At 33.0% G+C, this 21,666-nt stretch overlaps 1 protein-coding gene across 2 annotated transcripts in view; it reads right to left on the reverse strand.

Moving 5' to 3' along the window:
- CCDC14 (coiled-coil domain containing 14) overlaps positions 1-21,666 on the reverse strand; it is a 59,730-nt gene that overhangs the window by 8,253 nt on the left and 29,811 nt on the right. For both annotated transcript variants that reach the window (XM_081301766.1, XM_081301765.1), the window contains exons 9-12: positions 19,815-19,956; positions 11,151-11,233; positions 7,104-7,322; positions 6,898-7,030 (exon numbers count right to left, since the gene is read on the reverse strand). In XM_081301766.1, coding sequence (XP_081157892.1) covers positions 6,898-7,030; positions 7,104-7,322; positions 11,151-11,233; positions 19,815-19,956 — 577 coding nt within the window. The remainder of the gene's footprint in view (positions 1-6,897; positions 7,031-7,103; positions 7,323-11,150; positions 11,234-19,814; positions 19,957-21,666) is intronic.

A 21,666-nucleotide genomic window follows, 5' to 3' on the forward strand; every position in this document is an offset into this window, starting at 1 on the left:
TTATTTTTAGTTTTCAGCGGACACAACATCTTTGTTTTTGTATGTGGTGCTGAGGATCGAACTCAGGCCGTATGCATGCCAGGCGAGCGTGCTACCGCTTGAGCCACATCCCCGGCCCTGCACCCAACTTCTTGATAGCCATTCTACACACTAACAACAAACTATCCAAAAAGAGAAATTAAGAAGACAATCTTGCTTACAATAGTAAGCAAAATATCCAAAATACTTTGGAGTGAATTTTACCAAGGAGATGAAAGACCTGTTTAATAAAAACTATAGAATAATGATGAAACTTAAGAAAATACAAATAAATATAAAGATATCCCATGCTCATAAACTGGAAGAATTAATAGTTAAATGACCATACTACCCTAAGTGATCTATAGATTCAGTACAGTCCTATCATAATTCCAATATCATTTTTCAAAGAGATAGGAAAAAAATCCTAAAATTCATATGAAACCACAAAAATAACCAAAGAAATCTGGAACAAAAGAAAAACAAAAACAAAACAAAGCTGAGGCATTAAAGTCCTGAATTTCAAAATATATTATAAAGCTACTACAAGCAAGACAAGCATGGCACTTCCCACAAAAACAGACATATCTATCAATGGAACAAGATAGAAAGCCAGAAATAAGCCCACAGATTTATAGCCAGTTGACTGCCAAGAACATTCAATGATAAAAGGAGTTTCTTCAACAAATGGTTTGGGGAAAACTGGATATCCACAAACAAAAGAATGAAATTAAGCCATCTCACATACATAAATCAAATCAAAATGAGTTAAAGACTTACATCACATAAGACATCCCCTTTCACCTAAACTGTAGAACTACCAGAAAAAAATTAGGTAAAAAGCTTCATGTCATTGGTCTGGGCAATTCTGAGGAATATGACCTTCAGAGCATGGGTAATAAACACAAATAGACAAATGGGACTAAAAATCTTCTTCATAGTAAACAGTTAACAAGGGTGAAGAGAAAACCCAGAAGAGGAGAAAATGTTTGCAAACCATGTCTGATAAGAAGTAGACATTTCAAATACGTCAAACACAACTCAATGACAACAAAAAAAACCTCAACTCAGTTAAAAAATAGACAAAGGACCTGAAGAGATATTTCTCAAAAGAAAGCATATGAACAGCCAACAGGTTCAAGAAAAAATGTTCAATATCACTAATTCTTAGGGCAATGCAAATTTAAACTAAAATGAACTATCAATTCATACCTGTTAGTATGGCTATTATCAAAAAGATAAGAAGGGACCCCTCTACACACTGCTGGTGGGAATGTAAATTAGTATAGTCATTATGGGAAATGGTATGGAGGTTCCTCAAAAATCTAAAGTAGAACTACCATATAATCTAGCAATCTCACTTCTGGGTATATACCCGAAATAACTGAATCAACATATCTAAAAGATTACCTGTACTCCCATGATCACTGCAGCACAGCCAAGATATGGAATCAACCAAGTATCTATCAACTGATGAATGGATAAAGAAAATGTGGATATAAACACAATGAATGGCATTCAGACTTCAAAAAGAAGAAAATTGTGTCATTTGTGACAACATGGACGAAACTGGAGGACTTTATGCTAATAAAGCATAGCATAGATGAACAAAGATCAATGATTTTACATACATGTGGAATCTAAAAATGTTGAAGGTGGACTGGGGATATATAACTCAGTAGTAGAAAAATTGACTGTCACTTGTAAGACCCTAAATTCAAATTCCAGCATGGTAAAACAAAACGAACTACATTTTAAAAAAATGGTTGAAATCATGATAAAGAATAGAATGGTGGTTACCAGAGGCTGGTGGAGTGGGAGAGTTTGGGGGAATAGAGAAGTAAGGAGATGGGAAAGTTCCAGTTTTGACAGGAGGAATAAGTCTTTGAATTCTATCACAAGATAGATGACCAGACTTGAACGAACTATTCCACATATAGTGAGACATCACACTGTATGAAATAAATACATACAATTATGATTTGTCAATTGAAATATTAATTAAAGAGAAATTAATGAGCTATAATTAGTGCCTTGTGGATATATGTAAAGGTGAGATTCACTGTGGTATATTCATATGTATTTAGGAAAGTTAGGTCAGATTCATTCCACTGCTCTTTCCTTATCCCATCCTTCCTCCCTCCCCCTCAATCCCCTTTCTCTATTCCACTGACCTTTGTAATTTGATGGGATCCCTACGACCCTAACCCCTTATTTTGAACTAGTTTCTGTATATTAGAGAAAATACTCAGCCTTTTACTTTCTGGGTCTAGCTTAAGCAAAGAAATATTTCTATTGACATTTCTTTCCAGACCTTAACAAAAGTGTCACCTTTGCTGTGGACAAAATCAGGGATAAAGAGAAAGAAAGGATGACATAATAACATCAATAAAAGTTTATCTCTGGAAATTAATAGCAGTCACTAAACTTCTGATGCATTAAAAAATAAGACTCCTCATTGCTTCTGAAATTAAAACTATTTTTAATTTTTAGTTGTAGATGGACATAATACCTTCATTTTATTAATTTTATTTATTTATGTGGTGCTGAGGATCGAACCCAGTACCCCATGCATGCTAGGCAAGTGCTCTTACAACTGAGCCACAGCCCCATCCCTTTGCCTCAGAAATTAAAGGGAAAATCTCCATAAACATACGAGAATATGTAAAACTTTTAAAGGCAGCTTTTATAAGCAGCTCATTTTTATAGTACTGGGGACTGAACACATGGCCTAATGCATGCTAGACAAGCACTCTGCCACTGAACAAATACTTCCTTAGCTCTTGTTAAATTTTATTTTGAGACAGGGTCCCAGATTAGCCTTAAAAGTTGTGATCCTCCTGTCTCAGCCTCCTAAGTAGCTGGGATAACAGCACCACAATGCGTGGCTAAGCATATTGATTTTTAATGCTTAGAAAACTGGCACATCTTCTTCATATCAAGAAATGTAATTTTTTAAATTAATTATCAGCACTTCTAAAACTGTTCTTTGAAGCTATTAAAATATGTTCTACTTACTGAAAACATTAATTTTTCTCAAATTTTAACAGTTTTATAACATGTGCTATAGTAAAATCTGAAAAAAAAGTGATAAAGGTATATTTCAAAATCACTGAAAGTGGCAAAGAGAGATGGTTTAAGATATTTGTTTAGACATTGTATGTGTACCTTTCAATCTCATAAGTCCCCTCCAAATATCTGCGAAAGAGATTCAGAAAAATTGATAAAATCTCTTTTTCAATTATTTTAATTGTACAAATTTATGGGACATAATGTGATCACTTGATACATGTATACAATATATATGATCAAATCAAGGTAATTAATGTCTCCATTAATTTTTTAAAAATTTTAACTATTATGTAATAATATTTATATTATACAGTATGATATTATAATATGCATAAAATATACTAATCAAATCAGATTGATTAATGTTTCCATCTCCTTTCATAACTTTGCATTTTAAAAACTTTTAAACTCCTCTTTTCTAGTTAGAGATAGATAAAGTGTTATTTAAAACACACCCAAAAAACCCAGCACCTAGCTGAGAAGGTGCATCACTACAGGGAAGAGGGACTGGGTAGATAATCATGCAAATTCACCTGTATTGTCAGATGATGCTACTTTACCTTGAAGATCAAAATGGTCACAGAAGCCCAGTCAGAGAAATGTTATTAGTTGATGAAATAACATAGGTGTTCCCAAACATACTATATATCCCCAGCATGGATGAATTTAGATACACTTAAGCTCAAAGACTATTTTTGTTTTTAAATTTAAAAGACAAAGCAAAAATTGACATTAATGTGTATACATGGCATTTTACAACTATTAATCTTCAGAAGAATGGAGGAGTGGTACTAATGCCTATGTGACATACTATGCTAAGCCTGCCCACCATATTTTATAATTATTTAGATGGCAGTTACTCTGACTTAATGGGTGAACTAGTAGTCATGATGCAGGATTTATGCCCAGTATAAAAAGAAGAGGTGCTTAACAGAAATTGGGGGAAAAAATGACAGGAAAATTCTTCAGTCTTAAGAAAATGAGAAAAAAATAGTTGAGATATTATCTTCTCCAAAGGCAGATAGTTTCTAAGAATTAATTAGTTTTTCAGTTCCTATACTTCCATGTTAGGATAAATGTGAAGAAAAGAAAGGCTCCAATTACAAACAAACCCTTCACCATTCCTAATGAACATTGGAAAAAGCAGACTACAAGTTATTTTGAAAGAATAAGCAAATACAAGTGTATCTTCTAAAGATCAAAGAATCCCTCATAATTGCTCATTTTTACTTAAGAGAATTTGTTCCTTTACAAAATAGGAAGCAGGGGCTGGGGATGTGGCTCAAGCAGTAGCACACTGGCCTGGCATGCGTGCAGCCCGGGTTCGATCCTCAGCACCACATACAAACAAAGATGTTGTGTCCGCTGAAAACTGAAAAATAAATATTAAAAAAAAATTCTCTCTCTCTCTCTCTCTCTTAAAAAAAAAAAAAAAAATAGGAAGCAAAGCTGAGGAGGGAATTTGAAATTGGCTTGGGACCCAGTTTAGGAACCAACTATCTGGTAAAGTCAGGTAAGCTCCTTAATTTCTTTGGGCTTCCATTTATATGACTTTCTAGAATAATTACACTATTACTCTGAAAGACTGTTCTGATTTTTCTATTATCAATTTTCTTTTTTTTATTTGTTTGTCTTGTTTTTCTTTTTGGTACCAGGCATTGAACCCTGGGACATTTAATTACTGAGCCTCATGGCCAGCCCTTTGTATTCTTTGAAACAGAATCTCATAAAGTTGCTTATGGTTTCACTAAGTTGCTGAGACTGGTCTTTAACTTTTAATCCTCATGTCTAAGCCTCTGTAGTCACGGGATTACAGGCATGCACCACCTCATCTGGCTTATTATCAATTTTCTAGGTAAATGAGCTACACATGTTGAATAGTATTTAGTCAAATTTATCCTTAAAAAATGTATCTCCCCTTTATATTTATTTAAATCACTAGAAAAAGCTTTTTGCTTGATGACATGAATATTTAACAACTGAAATAATTAAATATTTTAAGTGTGTTTCACACATATATATTTGGAATATAATATGTAAAAAATGTTTGATGAATAAGTAAATAAATCCATCCATCATCCATTTATCTCTCAGGTAAAAAATACTAAGGATTACTTAGATTAAATTAGGCATAGAGTTGTTACCAGAAAATGTATACTATTTTAGCTAAAACCAAGCCATATATAAAAAGAGAAATAAAATGTTCAAATCCCAGCTTATTAACTTTCGATTAATACTTTAATTTGCAGGCCCTTGGTTTCCCCATCTGTGAAAATGCAGATATTAAAAGTTCCCTCCATAAATGAGGACAAATCAAAATAACATATATGGGAAAGAGAAGACTTTGAAAAATATCAATGTACTTCATTAATTTCTTACTTTACTTTGAAGAAAAATTGTACAGGCTAGCATTTAGAAAACTGGCCAGGGCCTAATGAATTATAATTCCACATAGACACAAGAAATGTCTTTTGTTTTTCCAACTATTAAAATCTATAATGAGGGCTGGGGTTGTGGCTCTTGTGGAATGCTCGCCTGGCACGTGTGAGGCTCTGGGTACGATCCTCAGTGCCACGTAAAAATAAATAAATAAAATAAAGGTATCGTGTCTGCCTACAACTAAAAATACATTAAAAATAAATAAATAAATAAATAAATAAATAAATAAATTAATTAATTAAATAAAGATGTTGCGTCCAGCCACAACCAAATAAATAAATAAATAAGCTTTAATGAGGGGCTGGGGTTATGGCTCAGTGGTAGAGTGCTTGCCTACCATGTGTGAGGCAGTGGGTTGGATTCTCGGCACCACATATACATAAATAAAATAAACGTCCATTGACAACTAAAAAATATTTTTTTAAAAAAAGGCTTTAATGAAATTATCCTATGAAATAAATGTAGGAAAAAAAAGCAGTATTTCTGTATTAACAGATTATAAATTTTAGAAGTTTAAAAATTCAAATATTAGACTATACATGTGTATGCACATACATACGTATATGCATACATTACTATTTAATCTATTTTTCTAAAAGTTTATAATTCAAAGTGGGTCTGTTAATTGGGAATACAATACATACTGTTTTATATTCAAAATTATCTTATATTTGGAAATATAAATTTCTAAGATCATTCAAAGACATGGTCATACCTGATGATTTTCTGGCCTAAAATAACCTCTCTTCTGGGACTTTAAACAGTTAAAAATCCAATGTTAGCAAATGTCTCAAAAGAAAAATTTAGTAATTTTATTTATCTGCTAGGAAATGAAGGATCTTAGGAGCCACTGACAAAGTCCTCATTTTATTGTCAAAATGAAGAAAATGAAGCTCAAAGAGTATAAATGAGTTACCCAAGATCATATGGCATAAGGGCTTACCATGCTAACTGCTTTTCATGAATTAGTTTCTGGGTTTCTCCCAACCCTATCTATGTCCCTACTTTACAAGAGAGGGTGAGAAAGTTTAAACAATGAGCTCAAAGTCATCAACTAATATGTGGCAGAACTAAGATTTCATTCGGGTCTTTGGCTTCACAGCCAGGGAGCTTACCACTTTGCTATACAGGTTGTTAGCCTCTCATCAGAGCTCATTACCTAGACTTACAGAGTCTAAAAAAGCATTTGCCCAGGTTTGGAATTTCTAAACTACCATAATTGGAACAGGAAGAAAAAATTAGAAATTAGCAAAAAAATTGAAAAAATAAGAGAAAATGATAAGGAAAAAAGGGCAGGTTTGACATTATTTTGAAGTTTATAATACATCAAATAAGAGGCCTAGGTTAGTTAAAGAAAGGCAATTTTACCTGGTTAATTCTCTCAGCCGAGTCACTTCAGCATCACGCTGACGCAGTGTTATTCCCAATATCTGATTTTCCTTTTCAGTAGTTTCTAACTTAAACCGGGAATTTTTCACATTGACCAAGGCTTCCTCCAATTCTAAAACAACAAAAGTTTCAGTTTCTCATTCCTTTCTAAAAAATCTGAGTATAACAATAGCCTAAATACATACCAATTTTTATTCTTGTTATCTCAATGTCAAATTGCTGTTTATTTTCAAGAAGTGTTTGCTCTTTGTCTTTAAATATACTAGCAAATTTTTTGTTTTCATCTTTCTGATTTTCAATCACTTTTAAGAGCTCTTCATTTTTACTCTGTAGTAATTCCTGACTCTTCAGTGACTCCTGCAATTGATTTTGCAGTGACGTGTTCAATGATTGAAGGGAATACACTGTAAGACAAAATAGATTGAACAGTTCTTTCTCAATTTTAAAAATACAAACATGGAAAAGATTTGTTTTTAGAAAAAGGCCTGGAATTTACTGATTTTGCTTAATAATGATGTGTATAAGCAGTTCTATATAAATACCAAATGTATTTTTAAAAATTGATTGGTAAAAATCATGTCTTTCTTCTTCAATTGAAATTATGTGCATTAAATTATTTTTACCTTTTTAAATTAAAGAAAAATACATGCACAAAATAAAAAATTGAAATGCCACAAGATACCAATAGATAATACCTAATGATTCCAAAGAAGTATCTCTCTTTTTCCCTACCTGACTCTTCTCCCAGAGGCATCATTATTAATTTTGGCTATCTTTCTTAAAAACCTTTTGTGAATAGTATATAATCTTATATAAAATTATACATATATTTAAATATAAAAGAATTATACTATACCCAGTTTCTAACACTGCCTTTTCCCCACCATAAGACTATTAGGTATCAGCACATAGACTTATCATATTCTTTTTCTTAAAAACTACAGAAGTACATGGTACCGTTTCATTTAGCAAACACAAGCTTCAGTCAATGTTTACCATGTATGAGACACTATATTAGAATCTGGGTACACAACAGTAAATAACATGGACATGGTCCCTGATCTCATGAAGCTAGTACTAAACAAGTAAATATAACTCAAAAGAAAAGAGAAACAAAAACAACCCAATAAAGTAAATGAATAAGAGAATAAAAAGAGAGAAGCTACTACTTAGAATGACAACCACTGATCTCCCCATTTCCATTCATGACCTTCCCTTTCACCTTCCTTTATCCCCCACATTTTGTTCACAGTAGAACCAGAATGATCTATCTGAAGTTACTCTCATGAAGACAAATACTTTCATGATATACTTGTTCTGCTGAATGCACATATTTTTCTTATTGCTTTGTAAGAGATATTAATATATTAAGAAAATTAAGCTCATGTCATATATTGCAAAAAACAAATTCCCCATTTTCTTGATGCTTTTTGAATGTATTCTGCTGTTCAGAAATCGAAAAAGAATTTTTGGAGAAAATTTTATCTGTTCCTCTGTGACATCTGCATTTACATCAGACTTTGTCCTGAGAACATTATTTTGAAAGTTCTCAATTAATAACTTCATAGCAAAGGAAACAAGAACATGGAGAGCCTACCTGAATTAATCCTCAGGATATATATAAAGAAATCAAAAAGTATAACAACAACAACAACAACAACAACAACAAGAACCTAATTAATAAATTGGCAAAGGAACTCAACAGGCACTTCACAGAATACAAATGATTAACAAATAAATAAAAAAGTGTTCAATATTTCTAGCAATTAGAGAAATGCAAATTAAAACTACACTGAGATTTCATCTCGCAACAGTCAGAATAAAAATTATAAAGAATACAAGTAACAGTAAATGTTGGCAAGGATGTGGGGAGAAGGTACAGTCATACATTGCTAATGGAACTGCAAGTTGGTGCAACCACTATGGAAAAGCGGTATGGAGACTCCTCAAAAACTTGGAATGGAACCACCATTTGAACCAGTTATCCCACTCCTCAGCATTATATCCAAAAGACTTAAAATCAGCATACTACAGTGATGCAGCCACAATAATGTTAATAGCAGCTCAGTTCACAATAGCTAAGCTATGGAACCAACCTAGGTGCCCTACAACAGATGAAGAGATAATGTGAAAAGAAAATGTGGTATATATACACAATGGAATATTACTCAGCCATAAAAAGAATGACTTTTGCAGTAAATAGATGAAACTATAGACTATCAATCTAAGTGGAATAATCCAATCCCAAAAAATCCAAAGGCCAAATGTTCTGATATGTGGACACTGAAACACATCAAGGGGGAAAGTAAGAATAAAGTTCACTGGATTAGACAAAGGGGAATGAAGGGAGGAAGGAGGATGGTAAAAAGAAAAACATAGAATGAATTGGACTTTACTTTCCCATGTTCACTTATGAATACATTACCACTGAAACTTCACATTATGTACAACCACAAGAATGGGATCCTAATTAGAATAAGTTATACTCCACATAGGTATAATATGTCAAAATACACTCTTCTGTCATGTGTATCTAAAAAGAACAAATAAAAAAAAATCTAAGGAAGATAGTAGAGGAAAGGGACCCTTGGGGAGGGAGGAGGGATAGGAAAGGAAAAAAATAGAAATGATAAGGTTCTATCTAAAATGAGAGCTGGTAATAACTATTATAATAGGGGATGGTGACATAGCACAGTTGGTAGAGTGCTTGCCTTGCATGTACAAGGCCATGGGTTCAATTCCCAGACCACACATCCACACATACACGCACACACAAAACCTATTCTAATAGGCACTGTTGACATAAAAATTTTCAGTTCCAAACTTTCATTGCTTTTTCATCCTCAATTATATTCATCAGGAAAACAAAAAAACAAAAACAAACAAAAAACCATAGGGCAGAGAGGTGGGAGGGAAAGGGAGGAGAAGGGGACTTGCAAGGATGGTGGAATGTGATAAACATCATTATCCAAAGTGCATGTACGAAGACACGAATTGGTGTCAACATACTTTATATACAATCAGAGATATGAAAAATTGTGCTATATACGTATATTAAGAATTGTAATGCATTCTGCTGTCATTTATTTAAAAAAAACCTCGATATTTAGGCAAGAGATTCTACAACTTTTCATTTATACCCTATGAAAATAATCTAAACTGCATAGTTCTTCATCAATCACAAATATTTTTCATTGACTACTGCAAGAAAGGAAATGTAGCACAAAATGTAGCACAGGTTTGTAGCACAAACAATGTAGCATATAACCACAGCAGGCAATAATAATAATAAGTCTCATTTTTTTCCCTTCTAATACTATTAGTTTTTATTTCTCTATTAACCTGTGACCCATAAGGACAATTTGGTGGCTTGTGCCTGTAGTCCCAGCTACTGAGGAGGCTAAGGAGGGCAATCTCTTAAGCTTGGGACTTTAAGAAACCAGCCTAAACAATATAATTAGACTCTGTCTCAAAACAACATAAGGATAATTTAGTGATATTTGTTAAAATTGCGATTGCGTATACTATTTGGCTCATCAGTTCTATTATTATAAATCTATCTTGCAAAATGCTCACATATTTGTATAAAGATAAGAATCTTTCAGGGGCTGGGGTTGTGGCTCAGCAGCAGAGCGCTCGTCTAGCATGTGCAAGGCCCTGGGTTCAATCCTCAGCACCACAAAAAAACAAATAAATAAATAAAATAAAGGCATTGTGTCCAACTACAACTACAAAAATAAATATTAAAAAAAAGAAGAATTTTCATTGCATTGTTGTTTGCTTTGAGGAAAAGGGGTGAAGTATTCAGATGTCTTCCAGAAGATCTTCAATATATTATGGTAGAGCCACATAAGCAGAAAATAAGTTAACAAAGAAAAAAAAAATTTATGTATTTTATAGGAAAAATGTTCACTATGTATAAAATGATTAAATGTTAGCTTTGAAAGACTACATAAAGCACACACTCAATTTTTAAAAATTTGAAAGTACATATATAATTTTATTGTGCTTGGCACAATATACACCTTTAGTAGAGGTGTATTATTGGGATGTAGACAGCACATTAATCTTTTATTTTCCTGCACTATTTTCTATTTTAATATGGAGCACCATACCTATTTTTAAGTTGATTGAAAACAAAGAAAATCCACTGGACAAACTAATTTATTTTTTTTAAATCAGCATTTCCAGAGCCACTAAGATTTTAATAGTTTTAAAGTTCTTTTACCTACATTCATGGTTGCATTCCACGGGGCCAGATGTCTTTTGAGTGTTTTCTTGTTCTCTGAGTCGCTGGTTCAAAATTCTCAATTGTCTGAAAGGAAATAATGAAGAACTATGAAATTAAGAATCCAAGCCCATTTAACAGTAAACATTATAATTACGTATACTAATGCACCAACAAAAAATTGAGAAAAAAACAAAAGCAAACAAGACCAAACAGTGATATACAAAAACTACTCAGTAGAATAGTGGAAGTTTGGCATTTGTTTTTTGGGGATTGGCTAACTTCACTTAGCATTATCTTCTCTAACTACATCCATTTACCTACAAATGCCATGATTTTATTCTCTTTTATTGCTGAGTAATATTCCATTGTGTATATATGCCACATTTTTTTAATCCATTCATTTATTGAAGGGCATCTAGGTTGGTCCCACAGTTTAGCTATTGTGAATTGTGCTGCTAGAAACATTGATGTGGCTGTGTCCCTGTAGTATGCTGTTTTTAAGGCCTTTGGGTATAGATGGAGGAGAGGGATAGCTGGGTCAAATGGTGGTTCCATTCCTAATTTTCCAAGAAATCTCCATAACTGCTTTCCAAATTGGCTGCACCAATTTTCAGCCCCCACCAGCACTGTATGAGTGTACCTTTTTCCTGCTAACACTTATTGTTGTTTGTATGCCTAATAGCTGCCATTCTGACTGGAGTGAGATGAAATCTTAGAGTGGTTTTGATTTGCATTTCTCTAATTGATAGGATAATGAACATTTTTTCATATATTTGTTGATCAATTGTACATCATCTTCTGAGAAGTGTCTTTTCAGGTCCTTGGCCCATTTATTGATTGGGTTGTTTTTTTGGTGCTTAGCTTTTTGAGATTAGTGTTCTATCTGATGTGTGAGGAGTAAAGATTTGCTCCCAAGATGAAGGCTCTCTATTCACCTCACAGATTGTTTCTTTTGCTGAGAAGAAACTTTGAGTCCATTCCATTTGTTTTACTTTTTATTTTTTATTTTTAGTTGCTGATGGACCTTTATTTTATTTCCTTATTTATATGTAGTGCTGGGAATCAAACCCAGCGCCTCACGCATACAAGGCAAGCGTTCTACCGCTGAGATACAACTCCAGCCCCCAATCCCACTTATTGATTCTTGATTTTAATTCTTATGCCACAGGTGTCTTATTAAGGAAGTTGGGGCCTAATCCCACATGATGGAGATTAGGGCCTACTTTTTCTTCTATTAGATGCAGGGTCTCTGGTTTTATTCCTAAGTCCTTGACCCATTTTGAGTTGAGTTTTATGCATGTGAGAGATAGGGGTTTAATTTCATTTTGTTGCATATGGATTTCCATAGTGGGATAGGGAACAGGAGCATGGGAGGAATACACAAACTCTAGATAGGGCAGAGGGTTGGAGGGGAAGGGAGGGGGCACGGGGTTATAAATGATGGTGGAATGTGATGATCATTATTATCCAAAGTACATGTATGAAGACATGAATTGATGTGAATATACTTTGTATACAACCAGAGATATGAAAAAATTGTGCTTTTTATGTGTTATAAGAATTCTAATGCATTCTACTGTCATATATAAATAAAAAAATAGAAAAGCTAAGCAGAAAAATAAAAAAAGAATAGTGGAAGTTCATCTCACCTCCAAAACAAAAGATAAATACTGAGCAAAATAACAACAAAAATACCCTACTGCCAGGAGCCTGGGATAATTCCAGCCAGCTTAACTGCCATATAACCAGCTACTCTCTTCTTCCCTGTTTTCAGGGTTAGACTTTTAAAAAGTAATTATTCTATAAAAAGTGATATATGGAAAAATAACCCAAGATAATCTTCTAAAAATGGGTGTTAACACATGCTATTGCAAAATATTATGTTAAATTTTTCTTTCTTTCTCCCCCACCCCATTTTCTACTGTCTCTTTCTTTTCTTTTTTGTTGTTGTTCTATTATTTTCCCTTATATCCCTTATTGCTATTTTCTTTTTCTGCTTTCCTTCTCTGCATCTTCATTACTATAGTCAATCATCTACTTTTTAAAAGATCAGTCACTATGAACTAGATACCTGCAGACCACTGACTACTAATAGATAACTTTCTGCTTGATGTTTGTCACACATTGACAAAATTGGGAAACAGAAATATATGCTTCTAGTAATTTCCTTATTAGATGGAAAAGTTAATGTCTATTTAATGAGAATGTGAACAAGTAGCAACCTTGCCCAAAATGAACTTCACAACATGTAACTTTTCACCAATAGGAACATACAAAAGTGTTTACTTCTAAGAAGGCACTGCTTTAAAAAAAAAAAAGAAGAAGAAGAAGAAGAAGTTATCTCTAGCATCTTTCTAGAATAACTTACCTTGAAAATATCTGAATTAAAATATTTATTTTTGTTATTGAATCTAAAATGATAGTACCCCTACCTCATTATCACTCATGTGTATTAAATACAAAATATACAAACAACAAAGCCCAACAATGGAGTTTTAGGAGAGAAATCTAAACAATCTTTAAGTGAGAAAGGCATTCCTTAGCAAGACTCAAAATCCAGCAACCATCAAGGAAAAGAATACAGGATTTAAGTACATCAAAATTTGAAGCTTATTCTAGAATTGAAGGCTTGGAAAAAAAATTCCTACCATATATATGATGGGGAAAGGGTACACAAAATTTAAAAAGGTTCTACAAATATAGAAGTCAACCTAGTAAAATGTAACAAAGGACAGAATAGGCCATTCACATAAGAAATAGAAATGGTCTATAAATACTTGAAAACTGCTCAATCTGCAAATTTAAAACAAGGAAATATATTTTGATCATAGGATTGATAGAAATAAAAAGAAATAACACTTTGTTGGTGACAGTATAGGGAAATTAATTATCTCAAATGATGAGAGTCACTTTAGATAACAATTTGGCAATATTCAACAAAATGTAAAATGTTCATAATCTTTGACAAAATAATTCTACTTCTAGGTTATCTGTCCTCAGAAATAGCTGTACATGTGCAAAAGCATCTAAAACCTTGTATATATAAAGAAATATGCATTATTTAATAATGACAAGTTGGAAACACAATGTACATAATTATGGTATATACATAGAGTGAAATATTAATGCACAGGCATTAAGAATAAGAAGATATCCATATACACTGATATGGAAAGATATCCCAAACACATTAATGATAAAGTGAAAAACCACAAAGTGTAAAACAACAGAATTCTGATTTTCTAAAAAGATTTTCCCTTTATAACAAAGAGTATAGAACTAGAAAAGGCAACATAGACTGGTGACCCAGAACATACAGAATGCTCCTTTCAGTATCTTTCAGAAAATCAGCAAGTGCCAAGGCCCTCTTACACACCAAGTGTATAAGAGAAGCTTTGTTGACAATCTTTTTGTATGTACCTGGTCATATTCTTCTTTTCCCAAACACAGTCAATTCGTCATTCATTACAAGCCTTTCATCCTTACCCTCCTTCTCTCAACAGGATACTTTCCTATTTTCACTAAAAATAATATGGTTTGAGACTGACTTTATCTGCATGCATATTATTTTTTTTTAAAGAGAGAGTGAGAGAGGGGAGAGAGAGAGAGAGAGAATTTTTAATATTTTTTAGTTCTCGGCGGACACAACATCTTTGTTTGTATGTAGTGCTGAGGATCGAACCCGGGCCGCACGCATGCCAGGCGAGCGCGCTACCGCTTGAGCCACATCCCCAGCCCTCTGCATGCATATTAACCCTCAGTTCTTCCCTCTGGCCTCAGATGAAGAGAAGTCTCACCTGCACCCAAAATGCCATCTCCCTTTATACTCTCAAGGACCCTGTTTCTATCCTCTTCCCTTTAGTTCTGTGTCTGCAGCTTCTCCCACTTGGCCCATTGCTATGCTTGAGATGCAAGCACAATGCAACTCTTTCCACACTAGAAGTGAAAACACTTCAGCCAGCTTAACTGCCACATCACCAGCTACTCTCTTCTTCCCTGCTTTCAGGGTTAGACTTTTAAAAAGTAATTTTTCTATAAAAAGTGATATATGAAAAAATAACCCAAAATAATCTTCTAAAAATGGGTATTACACATGCTATTGCAAAATATTATGTGTTAAATTAAATATACTTGATTTTAACAAAGAAAAGGTAAAACTGCTGATATTTAGGCAAATTTTTTCAATTTACTCATTTTTACATAGGTTTATTGATATAAAACTGACCTCTGATAAACTGCCAGAGTATAAAATTTTATACATTTTGACATATGTGATGAAACCATCACAATTTAAATATTCACCACCCTCAAGTTTTCTCATGTCCTTTTTCATAACCTCCCCTTTCTAGACAAGATTTATAGATTAATTTTGCATTTTCCAGAATTTCATATAAATGGAATCAACATACAATGTGTATTCTTATACCTGGTTATTTACTCAGCATGATGATTTTGAGATTCAACCATTCTGTTCCATGTATCAACAATTCCTTCCTTTTTACTGTTGAGTAGTATTCTATCGTATGGACATACCACCATCTGTTTATCCATTCACCTGTTGATAGACACTGGGGTTGTTTCCTCTGAATATTCATGAACAAGTTTGTAAGGATAACTTTCACTTGTCTTGAGAAACATTTAGGGATGGAATTGTTGGATCAAACGTAGGTATATTTTAATTTCCAAGAAACTGCCAAATTGTTTTCCAAAGTAGTTGGAAAAAAAATACCATTTACCTTCCTACATACAACGTGAAAGTTCCAGTTCTTCCACAAGCTCACTAACACCTGGTATGATGTTCTGAATTTTTGTCATCCCAATGGGTGTGCCTGGTATCTCATCATGGTTTTAATTTGCATTTTCCTAGTGATTAATGATGATAATCATCTTTTTTTGGGAGGAGGGCAGGTAGCAGGGATTGAACTCAGGGGCACTCAATCACTTAAGCCACATCTCTAGCTCTATTTTGTATTTTATTTAGAGACAGGGTCTCACTGAGTTGCTTAGTGCTTTGCCGTTGCTGAGGCTGGCTTTGAACTCTCGATCCTCCTGCATCTTTTCATGTTCTTATTTGATATTCATATATCTTCTTTGGTATAGAGTCTGTTCAAATATTTTACCCATTTTTAAACCAGATATTTAAAAACTGATAGTTTTATTATCGAGTTCTGATAGTTCTTATACTTCTAGATTCAAGTTCTTTGTTAAGTGTTTTACAAATACTTTCTCTCAATTTGTTGCTTACCTCTTCGTTTTTAGTACCTTTTGAAGAGCAAAAGTTTTAATTTTAGTGAAGTCCAATGTATGTACTTTTTCCTTTCTCTGTTTTAAAAAATCTTTCCCAACTCAAGGTAACTAAGGTTTTCTTTTATCATTTATTCTAGTAGTTTATTTTGAATGTCATATACGGATCTCTCCTATAATTTTTTATCTTTTCCTGACTTTTATGACATTACTCTCTTAGCTTTCCCACTATTTCCCTTGTTGCTCCTTCTCAGGCCTCTTTCACAGGTTTCTCTTGCTCTGGTCTTCCAGTCTAAGCTATTATCACCCAGCAATTCATTCTTTGCTGTGTTGTCATTCTATACCTTTTTGGTGAATTTACCATTTATATGCTGATAACAAATTACATGCTATTATTACAGTTGTCTCCAGTATCTATAAAAGTGCTAGATCCATAGTAAAAGCTCAATAAAAATGTGTTCAGTGAATTACTTCTAAGTCTACATTTCAATTCTAGATCTTGTTACTGTGCTCCAGACTTACACATATCTCCAGATGGTCTAAATGACACATTTAGTATAGTCTAAATCTTAACTCATGGGCTCTCCCATTACCTCTTCTAAATAAAAAAATAAAGTGAAATTAAAAAAAAAATTAAACAAATGTATTCTTCTTCTACTAGCTCCCATCTGGAGGAATTATGTTACCATCTGTCAAATTATAAAGACAAGAAAATCTTAATGCCACCTATCATTTTTTTGTTCTGTGTGAGCCTACTGGTGGTCTTCTATTTGAGTTTACATTCAGGAAGTGGTCTTAAAATCTAAGTTGCCTTATAAATATTAAGGCATTTCCTAGTGTGACAGTACTTAATAATAAGTAATATCCTACCTCCAGCTCCCACCCAAGATATTTGGGAATGTGCCAGGGTTTTAGCGGTCAAAATAAAAGGGGCTCTACAGATATTTTATGGGTGGGGACCAGGAAAGCTAAAAATTGGACAACTGTTCCATGTCTCACATAAAAACTGTCCAATTCAAAATGCAAAAAATGCCAAGATTCCATAGAAACAATGCTTTTTTTTTTTTTTTTTTAACCACAAGATGTCAATAAACTTAGAGAAAGTTCTGGGAGTTGGGGATGGGGGAGTCACTTCGGTCTACAAAAAAACATGTTGTTTCCCAAATGTCTAAACATAAAAAATTTTTTTGATTGAAAATCATTTCTGAATGAGCTTATACATTCTAGTTTTATTTGTAATTATGAATGATTCCAAATAAAGATTATGAAGCAGCACAAAAATCCCTACATTGCTACTTGAAACCTCATTCTGCTAACAGGAGCATATCTGCTAAAAGGAGCAAATTAAATATCTGACCAATCCTTCATTTTTCAGTAATTTTATCTTTGAAAAGGTCAAGTGAACAACAGTGTCAAGAACATTCTATATAGTCATTGCCCTTTAAGGAAAGAAGGCCTAAAAAGCTCTAGTACCAAGTCTAAAGAATTAGATTAGTCATCAATTAGCTTAATATCTTTTTTAAAAAATTAAAAATAATTGGCAGCCAATAAAATAAGAAGCCTCATTTCCTTGAGTAGCTTATAAATTAGCAAAATAGTAGATTTATAAAGTGCTCTAAGGAACAAAAATAAATAAGAATTACTGATATTTCCATGGTGACAATGTTAAAATACATAATATTCTGAGATTAACTTACAGTATGCTTAAGAAAACAATCCTTTGATAATCATTGCTTTAAATAATATGCATGTTTATTTTGACTGGCTTATAGTATGACTCTTTCGTTTCAAATAATACACCTAAATAGTGATAGGTAAATGAATCTCTATTTCCTAGTGGAGACAATATATAAGTCAATAAGTTAGAATTCTTCTCTCTAAAACCTAATTGCCTTGGATTTGAGTCTTGATTCCAACAAGAATTCAACATTTCTTAGCTATGTGATCTTGAGCAAATTACATACCGTTTGCTTTGATTTCCCCATGTATAAATGAGAATAGCAATATCTACTCATAGAACACTGTGAAGATTTAGAGATGACACATATAAAGGACAATAGCCCCAGGCTGCGGTTGTGGTTCATTGGCAGAGCGCTTGCCTCATACTTGTGAGGCACGAGTTTGACCCTCAGCACCACATAAAAATATTGTGTCCATGTATAACTAAAAGTAAAAAAATTTTTTTAAAAAGACAATAGCCTGACCTAAATGTAGATGCTGTTCATTACCATTATTATTAAGTCTTGGTTTTGAAAAATTAACATTGTTATAGAATCTCTTATGTCAGGACTGATGACAGAATTTAAACTTGGCGAGTCTATCACGTATCAGATATTTTACATACACACAAGATTTCTAGAAAAATAACACTAAGAAAGTAAATCTCACTAGGTATCGCGCTTGTTTAGTATCCAATCAATAAAATTAAGCTACTCTCCAACCAAAAATCCTATTTTTTTTGCTTTCCAGTTTCTTAAAAAATCTGTGCAGGTCCCTAAAATCCCATCTTATACAATGATTAAAGCTCCTGCAACTGTAACACTCAGGACACATTCACATTGTAGTGTTGCAGAAGCACCTGGAAGTAAATGTACTCTAATTCTCTGTGAAGTACATTAATAGATACTGGAGTATTGGCCCTGATGGTCATCACCAAAAGATTCAAAGTTAGGATATTATTAATATATGGGTGATTTCTTCTACATTTTGAGATAAGATCCCTGATTTACATCTTTCTTAAACAATTATTCCAAAATGTTAAGATGGCCAAAAATAAAAATAAATCCAAGAATTTAAATGAATTTTTCCCCCTATGTTTAAATGTGATAGGGTTACATACTTACTCATATCAGGTTCTACCTTCCTTTCGAGGAATATGGAAGTCTGGAAAAATTATGTGCCTCGAACATTATGTTAGGAAGAGCCATGTACCTTGTTTTAGCCTACAAAATATTAAGTGGTCCATGGCATATAAGAATGCCCCATGGCTATATCCATATTCTCTTTTTCCTAGAAAACACACACTGACACTTTGGTTTCATGAGGTAAAAGGAACCTAGATCCTGAGTCAAAAGATGAAAAAGATCTCCAGTGACCCACGATGTCTTGCAGTGAGGGAGAACTAAACATTTCTGTACTATGCCTCTGAGATTTAGACATATGTTACAGTAGAATAATTATCTTGTCTATACACTAAACCAGGTGACAGAAGTTTAAAAAAGGTGGAAGAAAATAGGTATTAGTAGGCAGAAGTAATGGAAAAGTTAGTTAGAAAATCCTAGAAATCTTTGGAAAAAAGTGGAATACAGTTAAGACAGCAAATCAATTTTTCTTATGAAGTCCTAGTTTTTTCCATTAGGCACCTTCATTCTAACTATGGGACATCTTTACTTACACACAAAAATATTCGAAGAGCAATTACCTTCGTAACTGAGCATTTTCACTTCTCAATGGTTGCATAGCCAGTGCTATTTCAACTTGAATATTTCTGTTTCCACTTACTGCTGGAAGCCCACATATACATGCTTCTACTTCTGTTATCAATCTCTGAATTTCTGAATCCTCTATAAGAGACAAAAGAAATGAGTAAAATCAAGATTTTAAACTGATTTTGGACAAGCCCTTTGGTACATATAATTATAAAAGAAAATCTTTATAGGTATGTTCATACTTGGCTATAAATACATTTTAATTCAATTATTTATGAATTTATATACAAATCCCATTTTCCTCTTTCCTACTTACTTAGAAAAATTCTAAAGAAATTAAATCTAGTAAATTAAAGGTTAATCTTAAATCAATAGCTTATATTTTTTCATTTGAGCCAAGGAGGACAGTAGTTTACACATTATCTCCTAATTCACACTTATCAAAGTCTATAGTGGACTTCTGAGTGCTATAGGGTTTCCTAAAATTGAATACAGTACAAACATGAAAAAATTCATGTTATAAAAATTAACTGATCCTGTTATAAAAATTAATTTACTTTAGGTGACTCATTTTGCAAATACTGAGGGGGATGGCTTGCTAAGTTTCATTATTTGATTTCATAAAATAGATTTAATACAGCCAGCCACAATTTTAACATTTTGGTTATTAATTGTGCATAGTAAATATTTTAAGAAGTAGCAAACAGATACAGGTACATTAGCTCTTTTGTCCTTTTTATTTATGATTCTTAATTCTCAAATTTTCTGTGGAATGGGAATATTTAAAATTACCTATTAACCAATTTCAAAACATTCAATAGGTTGAAAGTATATTCAAATTACAAAAACTTATTCAACTCCACAAGCATTTTAACATCCTAATGAAAAATACATGTACATAGTAAACAACTATATCCAATCACTGAGCCATCTTCTATAGTCACTATAGACTGACTGTGTTTGCTTATGAATTTTCAAGGGACAGACTGGGGCCTTATCCCTTCCTAGATTATAGCCTTAGTCAAATCACTTGACTCTTTTTTAAAAACTAAATTAATCTTTTAAAAAGATTAATGCATTTAAATTGACCAATAAGCATATATTTATCACATACAACATGTTTTAAAATATGTATACATTGTGGAATGGGTAGCTTTACTTCATATACTTATTTTTTGAAATGAGAACACTAGAATTCTCTTGGCAATATTAAAGAATGCAATACATTTTTATTAACTATATTCACCATGTTGTACAATAGATCTCTTGAACTTATTCCTCCTATCTGAAATTTTGTATCCTTTGACCAGCATCTAAATTACTATCTCTTGAAGCCTGGGTATCTTCATGGTTAAATGGAAGTAATAACAATACCTCACTGGGTAGTTCAGAAGATTAAATGAGATGTTGTTCTCCAAGCCTCAATATACTCATCTGTAAAATGGGGAAATGATGGAACTTCACAGGGTTGCTGTGAAGATTAAATGAAGTGATTCATGAAAAATATAGCCAAGGCACAGAGTAAGTGTAAAAGAGTGATAAGTAATATCACTATTACTATCATTATTATGATTAAGTATTTGGTTAGGAGAAGAGTAATAATTTGATGGTCTGAAAACACAGCAATTTTAATTTGCTAAATATGTGGCTGTCCCTGCAGTATTTTATGATTATGAGTATGTCTTTCTGCAAATGTTATATATTCAGTCATTACTTCCATAATCAATTACCATGTTTTTCATGATGACAAATTTGTAACTCATTCAAAGCAAAGCCTTACTTTGGGAGGGGAGGGGTTATATATATATATATCTCTCTCAAATTAAATACACCCTGGCTCAAAGA

Source organism: Spermophilus citellus (genome assembly GCF_964194105.1).
Source record: "Spermophilus citellus genome assembly, chromosome: 7".
In the NCBI taxonomy this organism is placed as follows: domain Eukaryota; kingdom Metazoa; phylum Chordata; class Mammalia; order Rodentia; family Sciuridae; genus Spermophilus; species Spermophilus citellus.